General features: G+C 41.8%; 1 protein-coding gene across 2 annotated transcripts in view; it reads right to left on the reverse strand.

The window, feature by feature from the left end:
- wnk2 (WNK lysine deficient protein kinase 2) overlaps window positions 1-20410 on the reverse strand; it is a 39317-nt gene that overhangs the window by 13498 nt on the left and 5409 nt on the right. Inside the window, exons 2-17 of one of the 2 annotated variants that reach the window (XM_084062520.1) lie at window positions 17969-18141; window positions 17629-17849; window positions 16388-16545; window positions 15871-15959; window positions 15271-15490; window positions 13586-13856; window positions 12624-12952; window positions 11588-12472; window positions 10789-10896; window positions 8062-8166; window positions 7508-7687; window positions 6347-7129; window positions 1365-1414; window positions 1069-1231; window positions 859-975; window positions 551-724 (exon numbers count right to left, since the gene is read on the reverse strand). In XM_084062520.1, coding sequence (XP_083918646.1) covers window positions 551-724; window positions 859-975; window positions 1069-1231; window positions 1365-1414; window positions 6347-7129; window positions 7508-7687; window positions 8062-8166; window positions 10789-10896; window positions 11588-12472; window positions 12624-12952; window positions 13586-13856; window positions 15271-15490; window positions 15871-15959; window positions 16388-16545; window positions 17629-17849; window positions 17969-18141 — 4026 coding nt within the window. Of the gene's footprint in view, window positions 1-550; window positions 725-858; window positions 976-1068; window positions 1232-1364; window positions 1415-6346; window positions 7130-7507; window positions 7688-8061; window positions 8167-10788; window positions 10897-11587; window positions 12476-12623; window positions 12953-13585; window positions 13857-15270; window positions 15491-15870; window positions 15960-16387; window positions 16546-17628; window positions 17850-17968; window positions 18142-20410 lie in introns of both variants that reach the window. The other variant, XM_084062519.1, reaches the window with a different exon arrangement.

Consider the following 20410-nt stretch of genomic DNA (forward strand, 5'->3'; position numbering starts at 1 on the left):
TATCTGCATCTGCAATTGTACCTTTACATGTCACAAGTGTGTGCGGTTGATAGACAACCACTGTATAGTCATTGCACCAAGAGTGTTCATATCATCTATCTGCAACAGCTGCCGACACATGCACGAGTCATACAGTATACAAATCAACCGGCTTTATCGGGAATCATGTGCCTGTATTTTTCAGGCATACGTTTTAGATATTTTATTCTATTTGTTTTACCTATCTTTTAACCGCACAATGATGAGCCTGCACAAGTAATTATTTCACCCACCTTACTTATGTAATGTGATGTGACAATAAAGATGCATTCTGATTCTGATTATACTGCAGTTTAACTGATATTAATGTATTAGTGCAAACAATCTTGCACTCAAAATGCTCTCGTATCTGTATACACATGTTTATTGTATATGTCTTGTATTTGTCAATGTGTATTGTGTATATATTTGTGTAATATATATGATCGGAATTTGAATGCGTATATTGCTATGCATACTGTATGTGTTCATATATGCGTTTACGTTCATGTTTGAGTTAAGCAGGCATTACCTCTCCCCCTACTAGTCCTTCACAAGTAAGGTCTTTCTGGGGACTGGTCCCAAGAATCGAGCTCATCTCACCCTCCATGTACTCATTTAACATGTCTTCAGCTTTGTCCATAACGTCTTTCAACTGGTCAATGAAGATCTCCTTCTCAATGGGGAGAATAAATCCATTCTCTACCTGTAGTCAACAATTTTATCATTATTCAGCTGCATTAATACCACCACAATCACTACATGTCAAGATATACTATATTTTATAGGACACGAGAAAGCAGTTGAGAAAACAGCAAGCATTATGTCATGACCTTATACCATATAAGTGGCGATTTCCTCCGGAGCATCACAGTCCAGATCAAACTTGAACGTCACCATTTTGTGGTTGTGGGTTTCCAGCTGGCATTCCACCATTTTATCGCCCGTGTTGCTAACCTGTAAGGGGAGGGAATTTGATTTTGGGTAAACATAACTATGTCCAAACATGTGTCAAATTACACAAAATGATTGTATATGGTCATGACTCACATGAAGGATACTCAGTTTGGGTTTGCTGGTCTTTTCTTGTCGCGAACGCGTGCGTGCTGACTTGCGATGGTGTTTCCTGTGTTTTCCATCCACTTTCCCCGCACCAGCGAAACTCTCATAACCATCACTTGTTTCCTTACCAGAGGCCACGTCAGAATTGAGACTATAAAGGAAAGTTCACAACACACATAAAACACTCTTTGTCTTTTTTTATGCTCTACTGTCCATCTGGTAAAAGTAGAGAGCAGAGGTGCAACGTTCAACACCTGAATGACTGTTAATCACTGTTCACACACCTGTCATAGGCATAGTTGGGTAATAGCGTTGGTTTCTCCTGAATCACATCCTAAGAGTGAAATAACAGAAAGTAAGAAAACAGCTCATCAGAGTTAGTAAAACGTGTTAATGATTGTACATATTAACAATATTTGTGCCATTTTTTGTCTGCCCTAACATCTGCCCTAAGTAACATTTCTGGTACATTTCTGTATTTAATCAAAATATAGATATTTTAAAAAGTAAAACATATCTGCCTATCATACTGTAACATGCCAACTTACTGAAAACACAACTGAAAAGCCTCAAGACCACAACAGTGTATATAAAATATCACTACTTGTATGTATTTAATACCCCTATACCTGGTGACATTCTTTGTCAATACAAATTATTAATGATTGATTTTCACAAATTTATCTGGATGCCATATTCTGTTGTAACTATGCTTCAACAACAGTTTCTCCCGCAAACTTTGTTTGTAGTCATGTGATCAAGATGTATCTGTCAGATTTTTAAGATTCTATTCCGATGATTGGCTTTCAGAGATAAGGTGTACCAATTTGGGTGAGGTTTGGACAAAGTCGGTATGAGTAGCAGCAAAAACTGTGCTTTGCAAAGAAAACGTCATTGACAGAACTCTGTGACAGGTCGAAACGCTGGTTTCTTACTAAATACATCTATGCATTGTGGTTACGACCTTTCTTTTCATTTTTAGACTTTTGCACCGTGGTCAGCACCTCAAGACTACTGGTGTGCATCCTTCCAGTCAAAGAGATGAGATGAGATTAGTACTGTACAGTATCTCTACTGCACTTTGAATGCATCAGCAGTTTTTACCAATGTTGCCTGCTCTCTGATTCTGATTCTGAAGAAAACGCAAAATGGCGTTGATGTTGTCAGGTGGAAATGGGCGTGGTCTATTAGGACGATTGTATGACCTGCGAAAATGTGAATCGGCCTGTTATAGCGCCACCATGAGGCCAATTTGAAACCTTTGAGGTGGCATTTCTTGCTTGGCCCAGTGGGAATGTATGTGCAAAGTTCCACGGCAATCGGGAAACTGCCTTTATGGTTTGTGGCAATTTGTTCAAAACAGCTAGGCCACTTTGGAAGCTTTGGAAGCTTTTGGAAGCCAATCTTAGTGGAATAATTATGAAAAATCGTCTTGATCACATGACTATAGAGATAATGTGTACCGATTTGCGTGAGGTTTGGACAAAAGCTGTAGGGGTAATGTCAGAAAATGTGCAAATGTCCAACAGTGCCAGAGATTAGCTGCTCATAGACACAGACATACAGTCACAGACACACACACACACACACACACACACACACACAGGGGCGAAAACATAACCAAGCTTTCAGCCGTTCAGCTTGGCGGAGACAATAAAATAAATGAAATATTTTTAAATGATTGATACACATACAGTATCTGCATCTACAGTGGTTAGCACTTGAGAATGGCAGTAATACCATCTGAGTGCCTCTGTGGTGCCACAGAGGCGCCACTACTACTTGGTGGTGCCACATTTGACACCTTTTTTTAAGGTGTAGTGTGGCTGAACGGCCACCATGTGGCGCATGTGAGTCCATGAACTCTACAGTACATTATTAGCAACAGGGGAAGGGTGAATGCATTTAAAAGTGAATGTTATTCTTATTTTTTGTAAACATAGAAAATAATGCATAGTCCTTAGGATGAATTCAAAAGCAATTGTTTCTTTAAACACAACTGTGTTTCATGGTGGAAGAAGTGCACAGACATTTTACTAAAGTAAAAGCAATACCACAATATAAAAATACTCTATTACAACTAAAAGGCCTTCGTTCAAAATGTTACTTGAGTAAAAGTACAAAGGTATTGGCATCAAAATATACTTAAAGTACCAAAAGTACTAAAATGTTTTAAAGTAGCCAATCTACCTTGTAGATCGGCTATTTTCAAATGGCCGTGGTATAAAAAGGGCTAAAGTGGTTAATATGTATGTGTTATAACAATTTATATCTGCAAAGTAACTAAAGCTTTCAAATAATTGTAGTGGAGTGAAAGTACAATATTTGCCTCTGCAGATGTAGTGGAGTAGAAGTAAAAGTACAGTAATACTCCAGTAAAGTAAAAAAACACCTCAACATTATGTACATGTAAGTTCTAGGCACCCTTGCCTGGAATCAAACCCTGCTCTGCAGCTTGTAAGACCACTCTCTACTCCACTACACTACTGGTACAGTGATAGATCTGTGGGGTCAGGACCTTTCTCGTTCTCTATGTTCTGTGCACTACTCCTTGGAAAGTCAGATAAAAAGCTTGCAGCTCCCAAAGCTGCTACTTTCTGAGAGTAATAATAATAATAATAATGGATTTTATTTATAACGCACTTTACATTTTGTTACCAAACCAGAGTAACTTTACTAGTGGATACATACATTTTTAGGCTACCCTCTCAGAGATAAATCAACAGAGATTTTATCCTCACACACGCACACATTTGTATTTTTGTTTGACTACATGTTTTCAATTGCACTTTGTTTTCATTACATTTTTAGAGTTTTTCTCTCTGTCTTCAGTACTAACTGGGCACCGACTGCATTTTTAAGGTCAACCCCAAATGCATCAAATTCTCTCTGATGGGATGTTTGTAAGTCTGATGAATCTTTCTGATGCTTCTCTGTCAACGTCACCAGTTGAGTCCCGTTCCTTCATTAGAGCTTCCATAACTTTTGATGAATGATTAAGCAAAGCTGATTCAGAATGATGAAGCAACACATCTGAATCAGTTTTCATTTCTGTCTCCACACAGCCGATGAGAACAGCAGTTGTAGCAATGCAACGTGTTGTGAGCTTGTAGATCTGCCATTTTCACTATTCTGAGCTTGTTGAATATTGCCCCTGACTACCCTTACAATAATACAACTAAAATTAACACTGAAACTAATTTAAAAACTCAACTAAAACTAAGCCTTTTCACAAACTAAAAACGAAACTAGCAAATCCACTTAAAATCAAATGAAAACAAACTGCAATTGAAAAAGTGTGCTTGTGTGTGTGTGGGGGGAGGGCACAAAGTCCATTGTGATGACAATGAAGTGTGGCTAGAGACAATTTAAACAAAAGACCCTGGCCAAGGTGCTATTGCTAAACCAGTTAATTTGCATGTCGTTGACAGACAGACTGATAGCAGAGATTTTCTGTGGATCCCAGCAATTCTTCAGATGAAAACTCTCATTCTCTCTCTGTTTTTCCAACCATGAAAAGATTTTTGATTGATTGAATACTTTATTTAGAAGTTTGCAGACAAAAAGCACATGAAAGTACAGTTCAAATCCAAGGTCGACTAAATAGGAAGCTGGCTGCTAAATAGGAATAAGAAAGCCATATGGCTTGTTTAAATTGGGGTCCTTAGTTAGTTAGTACATTATACTCTCCTGTGTTCATTTAACTCTGTTTCACATTCTAAAACAATATAATTGTGCCGGACAGTAGTTTATAATGCTTTTAGTTGACTACTATAGTTACTAGTTACTGCTCTCAGACAGTAGCAGCTTTGGGAGCTGCAAGCTTTTTATCTGACTTTCCAAGGAGTAGTGCACAGAACATAGAGAACGAGACACGTCCTGACCCCACAGACTTATCACTGTACCAGTAGTGTAGTGGAGTAGGGGTTGGCCTTACAGTTTGCAGAGCAGGGTTTGATTCCAGGTTGGGGGGCCTAGAAATTAATAAATAATGTTGAGGTGTATTTTACTTTACTGGAGTATTACTGTACTTTTACTTCTACTCCACTACATCTGCAGAGGCAAATATTGTACTTTTACTCCACTACAATTATTTGAAAACTTTAGTTACTAGTTAGGCTACTTAGGCTAAGTAACATTTTGAATACAGGCCTTTCAGTTGTAATAGAGTATTTTTATATTGTGGTATTGCTACTTTTACTTAAAGGCATTGTAGGGAACATTATGCCTAAATTAAAAAAATATGTATATATATATATTTTGCATTTTCTCCCCTCTATCAGCCACTATATAATGATGCTGGGGTGTTTTCCTTCATTGAAACACAGTCCTCTGTCTGAAATCCGTATTTTCCCTTCTGTTTATGTTCATGTTGTTTATGTCCGGGTCGTAAATTAACGCACGCATGTGCGTGTCCGTGCGCGTCCGTGCCCGTATCAACTTTTTACTTTCGGTTTTAAAACGCTCTCAAACTTCTTTTTTGAGGCACATAATTTACTTTTAAAAAATCGTTTGGATAGAATTTAGTTGTTTAGCTTCATATATGTGGTCAATTTATCATGAAAGAGCCTATTTAAAAATATAAATTCAGAGAACCGTAGGGTCGGGCATTTCCGCGAATTGTATCCGCATAAGGCAACCTATTTTGGGCATGACTCATTTAAAAAGTCCCCCCTGCGTCACCCCCTGGTGGTCGGGGAAAAGAACTGCTGGAGGGGCGGTGTTTGACAACAGTTTTTTTCTTTGATTATGTCTGAACTCCCTACAATGCCTTTAAGTAAAATGTCTGTGTACTTCTTCCACCATGAAACACAGTTGTGTTTAAAGAAACAATTGCTTTTGAATTCATCCTAAGGACTGCATTATTTTCTATGTTTACAAAAAATAAAAATAACAATCACTTTGAAATGCATTCACCCTTTCATTCCTGAGGGTTATATTTAGTAGCCCACTGAGTGCAATTTACCAAAATACATCTTGATAATATAACCCATACAATTATTTGTTTCACTTCTCAACAAGTTCAGCTTCAATTGCAGCTTTTATCTGTTGACTGAAAGCAGCCCTGTCTCAAATAGACACAACATGCCTATGTCTGGGCATTAGTTGCTCTCTACCGCCATCTAGTGGCACCACAGAGAAAAAAGCGGTACCACAAAAGTAAGTGGTACCACAGAGGCGCCAGAGGGGTGCCACCCCTGACATTATGAAGGTACAACCACTGTACATCGTTGATATATTATAGAAAATGTGGTCTTACACGTACCTCTACAGGAAGCTCTGTTTGAGGGGGGCTGGATGCAGTTTCAGTGTCTAGCTTTTGTTGCGTTGTGATGAGGCTGGCACACTCAGGTACTGCTGGCACTGCTGTCTGCATGCCAGCAGACTGCAGAAGAGGAGCTGGATCCGGGCCTGTGACAGGAGGGGCAGTGGCAGGGGCCACGGCGTGAACTTGAGCTGGCAGAGCGGCTTGAACTTGAGACGAGACTGGACCCGGGGCTGGGCACAATGGTTGAACTGGGACTGAAGATGTGTCTGTGCTTAGAGATAAGGCCGCAGATGGGTCTAAAGGGGGACTGGACAGAGAGGTCGTTTGAGCTTGGACCGGGTCTGAGGACGGGACTATCACTGCTGTTGGAGCTTGAACCAGGATTGGACCTGGGACTTGAGGAAGTGTTGCAGCTTGTGCTGGGGCTAAGACCGGGACATGGGTTTGTATTGGGGCAGAGGCTATGTTCTGAATAGGGTCTTGGGTGTCAACTTGAACTGACACAGAGACTCGGGTTGGAGCTGATGCAGAGACCGGGGCCGGGGCCGAGGCCGATGCCGGGGAAGAGGTAGAGGTGTAGGCTGGGGGTGGGGCTTGGGGTAGTGAAGGGCCCAGGGTTCTAGGAGCTGCCGTTGCAGGTATGGTGAGGTCTAGTCCAGCTACTGCAGTTTCTGAATCCACCCTGCCTCGCCAAAGTGGGGCGGGGACAACAGGCACGGCAGGATGAACTGGAGCCAAGACCTGAGCATCTCCCATACTCCCCTTTGGAGTCATTTGTACCTGAAAGATAGCGGCACATGTTAGAGTCTCCCATCAGCTTATGCATGATATGGTTTATTCCTATTGTATGTCAACCAAACGCCACACAGAAACCAAGACCAGTGGTGGAAAAAGTACTACATTTGTTTACTTAAGTAAAAGTCCGGAATTCAAAATTTACAAATTACAAAAGTAATGGTATCAAAATGTACTTAAAGTACCAGAAGTAAAAGCACTCATAATGCGGAATGTCCCATTTCACAAGTTTTCAAATGGCCGAAATGTATGTAGGGCTGAAGTGGTTAATGTACTATGTTTAGTAATAATAATGAAAATCTAGAACCCTACAAAGTAGATAGTTTTCAAATAATTGTAGTGGAGTAAAAGTACAATATTCACCTGGAAGTCCTGCTCAGGGTATGAGGTACGTTGTACCAGGGAAGGAGGCACGGTATGGACAGGGTGGAGGGGGCCGAGGTTGGGCTGACAAATGGGTGGGCAGCCCTGTGGCAGCTGGGGCATCGTAGCGGGCGTGGTCATAGCAAGTGGTGCTGGGATGGGCGCTGCCATGCTGGGTGCCTGTTTGGGGCGAGAACATGCATCCGGAAATTACGTCATTTAAAAAAATAAAAGCTCATTTACTTCCTGTTTATTTCCTGCAGTGAAATACACGGCAGAACACACGCATGCACGCACACACGCACGCCGAAATACACACACACACACACACACACACACACACACACACACACACACACACACACACACACAAAAGAAAGGTACAGTAAAATCGCTGTTTTTGATGGCAGCTGTGGCACACTGTTACACTATTACTCTGGCAGTCAAAGAGTTACCAATAAATTAAGAAATGGTATCAAATGGGGGGTCTAACGTAGATCAAACTGTCAGTCGCTGTGTTCGTAGGATGGATAATGTCCTGCCGCGGAACCTACCGGTGTGCCGTTCTGCAGGGGCTGGAGAGGGGGAGGAGCACTGGAGACAGGTATGTCAGGAGGAGGACTCAGCTGAGCGGCAGCAGGCTGGACGCTAGGTAGCAGCTGCAAGAGGGAAGGAGGAAAAAACAAGTTCAAGCTGAAAAAATATATATTTGATACTTTACAGCAGTGGTTCTGAAACTTTTTCATGCCAAGGACCCCCAAATTGACACTTATTAGCCCGAGGACCCCCATTTGTAAAGATAAGCCAGGGACCCCCATAAGAGAAGATTTGTACGGCTCTAGCAGTGATTCTCAATCATTGTAATTTAAGGACCCCCCCAGTTTGACGTGCATTAGGCTACAGACCCCCATTTAATGGCATTTCTATCTCTGGGACCCCAATTCATATTGTAAAATCAATGTTAATTTAACGCTGGACCCTAACGGGTCCATTTGGTTCCATTTGTACACTCTCAGAGTTACAGACCCATAAGGGTCCATTTGGTTCCTATAAATCATTTAGCTGGGGACCCCCTGGCATCCCCTCAAGTACCCCTGGGGGTCCCCGGACCCCACTTTGAGAACCAATGCTTTACAGCATCTGCCTTGCTCTTATGTTAAAATAATGTTCTTTACAATCTGGCTGTCCGGGGGTCTCTTAGCCTTGGATCAAGACTATCATATACAGTACATGTATCTTATCGATTTTGACATTTGCATATCTATGATCGTCTTGGTCTTTACCCCCCAATTGGACATCCGCCCATAAAGTTCGCATAATTGGGGGGGTAACGCCCAAGACTATCATAGATATGAAAGTAAAAGTCAGACTCGATAACAATACATCTATGATAGTCTTGATCCAATGCTAGGGGTCTCTTAACCACATTAACTGTGGCGTCCCTATTTTGGACATGATTTTTTTGGGCTATTTTTGAATAGCTGGGGTACAGAATAAGGCTTAAGTGGTTAACAGTGACAGTCCATTATAGCCCACAGTATCTGGAAGAGGTGGTGGGTCTGCCTGGGAACAGATCCCAATTGGCTGGAATTGGAATTAAGAGCAATACAGACAGGAAGGAAACCAAAAGAAAACACAATCTGCATCAAAGTAGAGTTGTTCCGATACGGATACCAGTATCGGCAGCTCGGAAAAGCTGCCGATACTGCCTAAAATGATGGTATCGGTATCGGCGAGTATGCCAGTCTATGCCATTTATCACATGACGATATTGTAATAATTTGAATGTTTCAGTTGATGTTGCACTACTGTATTATCTTACTGTACTATTTACATTATTATTTTACTAACTTGTAGCTGCACAATTATGAATGTATTTTTTTATGTGTTCAAACTATCTAATTTCAAGAAACCCTTGACCCCCCTTTTTTTTATTCCACACTGGTATTGTATCGTATCGGTACCGAGTTGCGGGTATTGGTACATCTCTACATCTCTGCTGATAACAGGCAAAGCACAGCAAATGCATACAGTAAATACTGTATGCTACCAATGAAATATTCACAGCAGCGGATCATGCATGCACGCATGCACAGTTGCACACTCATAGGCACGTGTACAAACACATGGATATTATATACGGTACATGAAGCAGGGAGCTCTCAGCTCAGTAAGGGAAAACCTTCAGAATGTTTTATCCTTCTAAACTATAATAAATAGTACATGGGATGCCTATCAGAAAAATGTAGACAGGGCTGTCGGTTTAGATTAGGGATGGGACTATATGAAAATGACATGTTACGATTATTGTGGCAAAAAATAATTGCAAAATATGCTTAAAACTTTAAATGGCACTTTTGCTTAACTCTTTAACCCAGAGCATTCCTATTCTGGGGGGAACGTTCACCAACAATATCCGATCTACAAGCTCATAACCGCGTTGTGAGCTTGTAGATTGGATATTTGTGGCGAATCTATTTGTGTGTAGACTGAAATAAGAGCGTACCAAATGTGCTCTTTGCAGGTCAGTTTTATCAAGTACAGAGGGTTTAAGTGGTCCTGAATTTGCAGCTCAACAAAAGCGAATTCATCCTGGTGTATGACGGAGGACAGTTTCCTGATACATTTAAATCTCCACGATACGATTATTGTGAGGGTTGTTTTTATCACGATAAGCGATAATAACGATTATCGTCCCATCCCTTGTTTAGATAATACTGTGTGTGTGTGTGTGTGTGTGTGTGTGTGTGTGTGTGTGTGTGTGTGTGTGTGTGTGTGTGTGTGTGTGTGTGTGTGTGTGTGTGTGTGTGCGTGTGTGCATGCGTGAGCGTGACCGTGCACGTGCGTGTGTTCTCTTGCAGCGAAGGGGATTGCTGGCTAATAAGTATCTCTGCAGTGTTGCCTGCATTCAGCAGCTTGGCGGTGATGACTGAATGCCTATACCATAAAAACCGCAGCAAGTCATTTTGGATTGCTTAACAGCCAATAAAGAAGACAAAGTTTCCTATTTTGGTGTTGGCATACTGACAGCCAAGCAGGCTTGTGCTTATGCCTACAGTCCAAAAATGCTGATAAATCAAAATAAACAATATAATCCAAATGTATACTCGGTTTAGAGGCACCGACAGTCAGGTGGAGTTTTGCTGGGCTATCCGCAAGCCGGGCCACAAGAAGAGTGTTGCAGCCAGGCTTCCATGTTATCCCGTGCATAATTCTGCTGCACTGTTTGTATCTCTATCTGCTAGCGGAGGCTGACGTAGTTGGGTTCATAGAGTACATACCTGCTCCTGGCCAGGCTGGGCCGTGAGCTGCTGCGTCTGTACAGCGGGGAATACAGCTGGGAAGCTCTGCTGCACAGAGGGGGCCGGCGTTGCTGGAGCCGAGATGGTCTATTCCGAAACAGAGATGAGACCCTCAGAAGCAGTACAGTAATGTTAACCATATTAAAACCCTGGCATTTCTATTTTGGGGAAAATGCTTCAAAAATAGATCAAGATTTTTCAAGTCTTTAAAATATATATATATAAAAATATAAGAAAAACATAATACAAATAGCAGATCAACAAGCACACAACGCGTTGCAATGCGATACGTTGTGAGCTTGTAGATCAGCTATTTACGCTATTTGTCAAATGACAAAGTATATTAACAGACCGCTAGAGAGTGGAATTACACTATTACATATATGCAACCGATTGATCATGCAAGTTTTTGTATTTTAAGGCAGTGACAATCATCAGCAGAAAACAGAAGGCAGATAGTGATTCACTTATAGCAGTTGGCAGGGTTCTAGTTATAGAACCCCCCCCCTTATAACTATGTTATGCTATTAGACAGTAGGTTACTATCCTCTGTTTTACACCTCTACCCATCAAAGCCAGAAACTCATACAGAAAAAAGGGGAAAATCTTGATTGTGGTTTAAGCAAGGGCAGAGTTCAGCTGCGGTGATTTGGTTCTCATCATTCAAGATGCAGAGGAAGCGGAGCGAGGCATTTGGCAGAACCAGAAGAGGAAACAGCGCCAGGCCCCTGCAGTTACAACAGGCTGCCCGTGGCAAAGGCTCCCATCTCTCACCTACCATTGGACCCGGTCTGTCCTCCATGTTGTGTGAGCATAACGGCAGTTTTCTGTCCGGGCGGGGGCTAAACAAGAGCGGCATGCTTCGACTCTGCTCGGTGCGCTCGAGCACAGAGGGGGCGAACCAGCCGACCTCCCAGTTGAGGTGCGGGGGGTGGTGCGCTCCCTTTTCAGGGAGGTTGAGCGGGCTCGTCCTGCGGCTTACAATGTGGTGGAGGCATTGGTCGAGAAGAGAGAGGTCCCCGCTTCCATACAGACTCCTTGGGGACAAGGCGAGGGGAGACAGTGGGGCAGGATGTGACGGTGAGGTCACCATTGGGGGCGAAGACGCTGGACTGATTAACACTAAGGGAGAGGGTGGAGCCCTGAGAGAGGACTTATAGACTGCAGAAGGCTGTGGTGGTGCCGGGGGAAGAGGGGGCATGTGTTTGTGTCCCAGAGAGCCACCGGCATTAGTCCTGTCCCTCAGCGGGAGAGACGTACAGGCCTTGCAGTGGCGGTGGGGCTGGGTGCCAAGCAGAGGGCTCAGACGCAGCTCTGACGGGCGTTTTAAGGGCAGCGAGAGGTGACCTGCGTTGGAGTGACTTGCTAAATCATGATAGGAATGATGATGTTGATGATTATGGGAGGACAAGAGAGGACGTTGAGGTTTATAATTATAATCTAGATTGCGAGCGGCACTGAGCGCCAAGCTGTCGTGGCCACCTGTGCACCCTGGTGGAGACAGGTCCTGCATGGAATGGCAGCTTGACTGAGGGTTCAGAGAGTGGGTCCTACACCGCAGCATCTCAAACAAGGGGGCGCTTCCATGCCTTAAGCACCCCGAGCTCTCTGTGACGAGAGAGGCCGACTGAGATACGAGATATAAGGGCTCACTGGAGTGCCGCTGCTTGGGTACAATTTTGATGAAAGGGAAAAAATATGATTTGCTTGTTATTTTACAACATTTCTGACAGAAAACATGGCAAACAATGGGGGGAGATTAATGGAGAAAATGTTAAAGTGAGAGAATAACACGAACTGAGCTGGTCACTCACTGTTTGAGACGTGTACAGACCCTGGAGCAGATGTGCTGCAGGCTGTGGATAGGATCCCTGTTGTTGTAGTTGACCGCTGATTTGCTGGTACGCTGCCTGGTGCGGATGTGTGGACGCTTGTGAGTAGTTTTCTTGCGAAAGCTGCTGCTGCTGCTGCGTGGGCTGCTGGTACGACCCTGGTGGTAGCTGAGGCTGGGGCTGTGCAGGGGGGGGACTGTACATAATCTGAGCTGTGGAAATGGGCTCTGGAAGTGACTGGTAGGTGGCACTTAGACCTAGACCGTTGAGATTGTCTGTTTGCATGAGGGCAGACACCACTCCACTGTCAGCTGGAACAACAAGTAATAGAGCAGGGTAAAATATTACAATACATTAAAGGCACAGGAGAGATTAAGGAATGTGTATTATTATGGCCTCATTACAATTCAGGAGCTGGATCATGACTCATACTGTAGCTCAGTGGGTTCTAAACCTTTTGGCTCAAGACCCAAAAGAGAAATTACGCGTTTGCCCGGGAAAGTAGCAGATCTAGCACGATAGCAGATCTACAAGCTCACAACACGTCGCTTCGTGCCGTGTTGTGAGCTTGTAGATCTGCTATTTCCCTATTTCTATACCTCAGCTATTCAAAAATAGCCAATCTACAAATTATTAGATTTTTTCATTTAATTCATCTTTATTTTTAATGTTGGAATTATTTGTAATTGATGAAAAGGTTTTTTTTTTGTTTAAACTTTTTAAAATCTTTTGAAATATATTTATTTAGGAAACGGAAAAAAAGGAGATATTTGGTCCGCGGCCTAAAGATGAGCCCGACCCACTGTGTGGGAACAGTGCTGTATAACTGACTCATAGGCGTGATTCACAATCTTAAGTACCCTTTGTAACACACACACAGATCTGATCCATGACTCCTCTGTGTGTTAAATGTACATTATGGAGGTTATAACAGGCTCTCTCACATGTGGTAATGGTGGTGACTGGCAGGGTGCTCAGCACGGTAGGCTGCTCGGCCTCCATCTCCTCGCTGTCTGCCATGGCCAGGGCGACTCCCTGTGGTATCATCCCCGTGCCGGGCACCTGCAGGAGGTTCTGCTGGGCGCTCTTCACCGCAGGGCCCTCCCTCTCTCCCGACGGGAACCGCGCACGCCTCCATTTAATGAGAGCCACGCGGTCTCGGATGGACTTCCCCACTATCTTCATGTCGCTGTCCAGGAAGAAGCCGGAGTCCACCTGCAGGACACGTGGGAGATGTTCAGTTAGGATTCTGCATGAACTACGCTAGTCATACTGAAAGGCGATAGTAGATACAGTACATCAGTGAGTTTACTTGATTCCTGTGCTCACAGCCTCACACCACAAAAGATTACCCAGTTTCCTAGAGCAGTGGTTTTCAACCAGTGGTCCGGGGACCACAAGTCCCCAGCTAAATGATGGAGAGTTGGTAACGAAATGGACCCTTATAGATCTTTAACTCTTAAGAATGTAAAGTTTTACACTCAGTTTACACTCTCAAGAGTTAAATTATTGTTAAAAATCTTAATTTACAAGAATTCTACACAATTCGAGAATGTAGAAGAAACGTTTGCCTGTCATCTCTCCTATGGAACCAACATCAATACAGCATGAATGGAATTGTCGACAAAATATTATCCAACGATAACAAAATATTCTATGTTTTGAGTCTGAGAGTCTAAATCTCATCAAATGGTGGTCCGTGGCTCAAATGCCGATAAATAATGGCCCTTGATGTGAAAACCCCTGTCCTAGAGTGTTCCTTTATTTAAGTCTGAGGATAATTGGATCAGTGACTCTAGCATTCAGAATCAAGTTACATATTATTTGTCACTGTCAGACAGAAAACTCCATATTTCATCTTTTTATGTTTTCTTTTTTTTATTAATGCCTGTGTTATGCTTCTGTGGTATGACATTGTCATGGAAAAGTAGTGAAAATTGCCAATCTACAAGCTCATAACCTGCAATTTACTTAATGTGACCACTGATGAGCCCTAAGTTGCGTCACATCTAATCAAAGGGGCCAAAGGTAGTGCTGTAATTGGATAAAGGCACTACTATATACAGTAAGCCATTTAGCATTTAGAGGGGGCAGTGGTACCATGAGACAGACAAGTTAAGCCTGATTTAATCATAGTTGTGTGCCGCTGACGCGTACCAAATATAGCCGATCTACAGGCTCAGAGGTTGTAGATCGGCTATTTTCAGTGTGCAACACACCGCACAACCAAGTATAAATCAGGCATTACTTTTTATTATCCTCTCAACAATAGGAGCCAGCTGCTAGGGAAATGGTAGAACATAGCGTGCAGCAGAGCAGCCTGTCCAGCACAGCAAAAGTCAAGGTTACCAGAGAACAGTCTGGAGAACAAAGCATCTATTCATTCAGACACCACAAAGCCTCAAATCCAAGTCAGTGGCTAAGTCCATGATTCATAATCTATCTAATTTAGATTCACCAATTACAAATAAGAAATGGCACATCATAAGTTTAATAGTTTGTAACGGTACTGTAATTCAAATGAAAACTTTGCTTTACACTTGACTGATACTGATACGTATGTAGTATGAGTATGTATAATAATTTCCAAAATACAATATTTGCACAATTACTGTCTCTCCTTGTGTACCATTTCTTGGGCTACGAGCTCTGGAACCTCCTTCTCTAGGTCAAAGTTGAACTCAATGGCCCCAGTATCCTTGTACTTTCCCTTCAGCTTTTTAGGATCTTCAACCCATAGCTTCAGAGCAATGGACGATATACTCCCATCATCCTCTTCGGCCAGCTCCACCCTCACACCTGTGTCCTCCGCAAAGTAGGCGTGGTTCAGGAGCTCCTTGATGGTGTACCTGCAGACGACACACAAGCAAGCACACCGCTGCTGAACAGTACAAAGTTCACAGTGTCAGTAAAGTAATTATGACAACACACAGAAGCGTCAACAGTAGCCTAGCCAAATACTGGCACCAACGTCATGCTTCTGTAACAGAGAAACATAAACAACGATGGAAACTCTCTTGTCAGGGGCAACCTCTGTCTAAATGCAAGAGGCCCCTGACCTCTAAAGCTTGATTTATGCTACGGCGACAGTGTGTCGTGACACTTGTTTTCAGTTGAAAACACATTAAATAGATGATTTCTGTCATACAACACTTTGAAGCCGAAGCAAAAATCTGTCTTGGGTATGTGACTGCCTCCAAGACCAAGTTATAGGGCCAGATCCACTCACCTTTCCACCGGTTTGTGACATATACACTCGCCAATGGTTTCCTTAATCTCTGGGTCGCTAACTTTACAGAAGCTGGCAGGTTTCACTCCCTGGAGATAAAAGGCAAAGAATAGCAAAGTGTTATGTGAACACAGACAAAACAGCCACACTCAGCCTGTGACCTGCATTCCCTGCTAAAGAAACAGCATTGTTTCGTGGTAAGACAAACTGATAAGGACAGACTTCCCATGCAGTGCTGTTTATATTCCTTGCAGAGATCTCCAGAACTATGACAATGCAACGAAGGAGTCTCTATGACAAATGCTGGGTTTCGATAAATGATCTTGTCTGTCGTAGTCTTATACAGTAATAGTTCAAATGTACTTGCTTGCATAGTGTGATAATTTATGCGTAATAAATAAGTAATCATACAAAACGATGCATGCTGAAGAACATTTGACATTTGAGGCGACATTTGATTTTCTTCTAGCATGGCCCCCCAGGCCAGCAATTGTAACTGTAATGACCATGAACTCACGCTGGTGACTTTGCGGTAGATCTGAGCAGCATTTTGACACTCAGAGTAGGGATACTCTGAGGTTGCCATCTCGAGCATGCACATCCCAAAGGCATAGACGTCCACAGCCTCATCGTAGTGCTCCTCGTACATCTCTGGAGCCATGAACTCTGGGGTGCCTGCATGGGGAATACAGTCAACAGGGGATCACATCATACCAGTGGTTCTCAAACGTTTTGATTTTAAGGACCCCCATAACTCTCAGAGTTAAGGGTCCATTTGGAACCCCCTCAAGGAACCCTGAGGGTCCCTCGACCCCAGTTTGAGAACCATTGCATTATACAGCCATAAAGGATACTGAAGATTCAAACACAGACAGTGTGGCAGAGGTAGGAATTTCAGCGATTGATTTGGGGGCTAATTACAAACGATTAAAAGTCAGTGCTTACTGCTTGGTAATGTTAAAAATCCACAACCCAAGACAGAAATGATGGTGTAATCATGGAGTCAGACCTGAATTTCAACAGCTACATTAAGACAATTAATTACAAAGTCAGCCTACTATCTGCTTAATATCATGGATGTCTCAGCAGGATTTTAAAAAACTAGGCCATGCATTCATTTTCAACAGACTCAACTACTGTAAGGGGGTCTTTACAGGTCTCCCCTAAAACATTATCAGACAGTTGCAGTTGATTCAGAATGGTGCTGTTTGAGTCCTTACTACTAATACCAAGAAAGTGGATGATATAGCTCCAGTTCTCAGATCTTTACACTGGCTTCCTGTCTGTGAAAAACATTTATTTCGAAATATGACTTGGTTTATAAAGCATTGAATGGTTTAGGGCCAAAAATACATTTTGCTACATCACAAACCATTCAGACTTCTCAGTTTGTCTGGGACACGTCTGCTTGATGAACCCAGAGTCAGAACAAAATGTGCAGAAGCAGCATTCACTTTTCTTTGCAAGACATATCTAGTACAAACACAATCATGCAGGTTTGCTACAACTCTGTTATTTTAAATCAAAGATGTAGACTTCTGTTTGCCGCTGCCTTTTTGTTGTGGTTTGTGATTTGTTTCTTGTGCCCTGTCATTTTATTATCTTCTTTTCCTGTATTATTCTAAGCTATTCTATCTTAATTGCATTCAAATGCCCTTTTACAATTCATACACTTCAAAAATGTATACAGTGTAAACAAGAATCACATTGTTTGCATTCCAACCACTAACAGATCAGATTACCAACCGATAAACTAACCAATGACACTTTTAGCGAAGGAGGTCCTCTTTAGCGTGGCCAGTCCCAGATCTCCTATTTTCACAGAACCCGTTGGGCCTGTGATGAAGATATTGTCACACTTCAGGTCTCGGTGGATGATTGGTGGCGTCCTCGTGTGGAGGAAGTGAAGGCCTTTTAGAATCTGTCTGCACCAGCTTCTAAGAACCTTTGGCTTCATCACCTTAAAGCGCTTCAGATACCTGTAGGAAGACAACAGGCCAACACGACCTCTTGAGAATCCAATAGATCACCATGGTTTCATGTGAAATGTTTGCTTTGACTAAGATGTCCTGTAACACAGATGCAATCATTGACTCACGTCTTTAGTGTCCCTGAGGTCATCAGCTCTGTCACCAGAACAATGCACTTCTTCCCTTTCACTGGTGATTCCCAGAAGTCATAAAAGCGCACAATGTTGGGGTGCTGGAGGGCCTTCAACATTTCCGCCTCTTCTTTGAACCTTTGTCTCTCAGCTTTCGACAATTTTCGTTCCTGAGGGAAGTGGGAAAAAACATCAAATCAATACCCAGGCTTGCACAAACACTCATTTGGCATTACCTCAGAGCTTTACTGAGGAGATGCTTGGGAAATCTGTTCAAATTTAACATAGGGGTGCATGACTGCCCAAAATCAAAGTTGATTATTCTACTGCTATTAATAACGATTATTCAATTGTTTTTTTGTTTTGTAATCTTTTTGGGGGGGATTTTATTTAGAAACATTGTTTGGGGGACATTTTTCTTTCTTTCATCAACTGACAAATATGACACCATTCACCATCCTACCTTACAATAACAGCATTGCATTTGCCTATCAACCAGTTTTTAGATATAAACAAAGACAGTACCATGTGCATCTTTTACATTATTGTAACAAAACCATTAAGAAAACAAAAGCTTCAACAATTAATTTATTCTGGTATCCTCATGAATTTGTTCTTCTATAGCCTAGCCTTGTACATTAGCTAACATGACAATGCTAATGCAGAACAGAAACATTATTACACCCATACTAGCCGGCATACTCTAAAATGTAGTTACTATGGGCAGGCTTTGGAGGATAGGATAGCCTTTGCACACAAAGAAATAGCGTTATTACAAAATATATGTTTTTGATAATACATTTTTATCATCAAAAACGATAATTTGAATAATCGGTTACTCTGACCCATCCCTATTTCCTCACAATGTTTCTCTTCCCTAACCACATCCCTTACGGGCAGGTCAAGATAGACAAACATTCTGCGAAAATATGTTCGGCAAAGAGATTTGGAGGTTAAGATGAGGCATGTAACTCGCACTTGTAAGTCTATTTAGATAAGAGTGTCTCCTAAATGCCTAAATTGTAAATTGTGTGTCAATTTCACTGGCCCCCAACTAACAGGAAGTCCACCATTCTCTTCATAGTCCCGATGAGCCCATGTGTTGCAGAGGCAGGGCTCTGTCAGACCTGCCTGTCACTGTACTGTATGTTTGGAGTGACTACAAACAAACTTGGTATTTTGAGTGAGTGAAGCATAGGGGCCTGTACTCATCTTCTACCTGCTGTGTATAAAACATGAAGCACTGTAACACCCAGGGTTCCATTTGTAAAAAAAAAAAAGGGAAAAAAAAGAAAACTGAGGGGAGGACATTTTCTATGTATTCTATTTCTTATTTACTTTGTTGTATGACAAATATCGAAAATAGGCAATCTAAAGCTAGATCTGTAATTTTTTATACAAGAAAATTGACACATTTAGAAAGTTTGCTGGAAATAGGGACGTCAGGAGTGTTGTTGTTTTATATTAAAGTGTTAAATTGTGATGTTATCAAAGATAATGTCAAACATATCAGACAGTCTACATTTCCTAAAAGGAAATGCATGTTCTTAATTCAGTCTGACCAGAAGGTCAAACATATCCCCACCGGCCAAAAATGTTTTATGAATATAGGGCGAATATCAAAAGCAAAGGCATGGATCTCCCCCCATCCCCCCAGCAAATCCATCCCTGGTAACACCTTTATGTGAAGATACATAACATTTTCAGGAAGAAAGGGCTCATCATAAATTGGATATTTTTCATGATCAACTATACTGTGTCATGTTATGTCAATATTATTTCATTTTATTTGCTATAGACTTTTGTCATAAAATCATGGATTGGGACTGTAAGTCTTACCTCTCTGGGTGTACGGTCTGGGTGAATGTGCACACATGCTGGATCAATATTTGTGCACCCACCTACCTTCCCTGAACTGTTGTATAAATAGTAAAACGGCTGACATTTCTGTTTCTCTTTGGTCAGCTTGTCAGATACGGCCCATAGCTTTGACACCAAGGAATGCCACTTAACCTCCTGATTTTCTCTTTCTTTATATCTAGTATCCAAATTTTAATGGAAATATATATATATATATATATATATTCATATATATATATATATATATATATATATATATATATATATATATATATATATATATATATATATATATATATATATATATATATATATATATATATATATTCATATATATATATATATATATATTCATATATATATATATATATATATATATATATATATACACACACACACACACACACACACACACACACACACACACACACACACACACACACACACACACACACACACACACACACACACAGTATATAATATATATGTACACAGTATATAGTATTTCAGTCAGTAATGAGTATTATGTACATTGATGTGCAGCCCCTGGCATTGATTATTGACAAATGCTGCAGAGTC

Source organism: Gymnoscopelus microlampas (assembly GCF_963454915.1).
Source record: "Gymnoscopelus microlampas genome assembly, chromosome: 7".
NCBI lineage: Eukaryota > Metazoa > Chordata > Actinopteri > Myctophiformes > Myctophidae > Gymnoscopelus > Gymnoscopelus microlampas.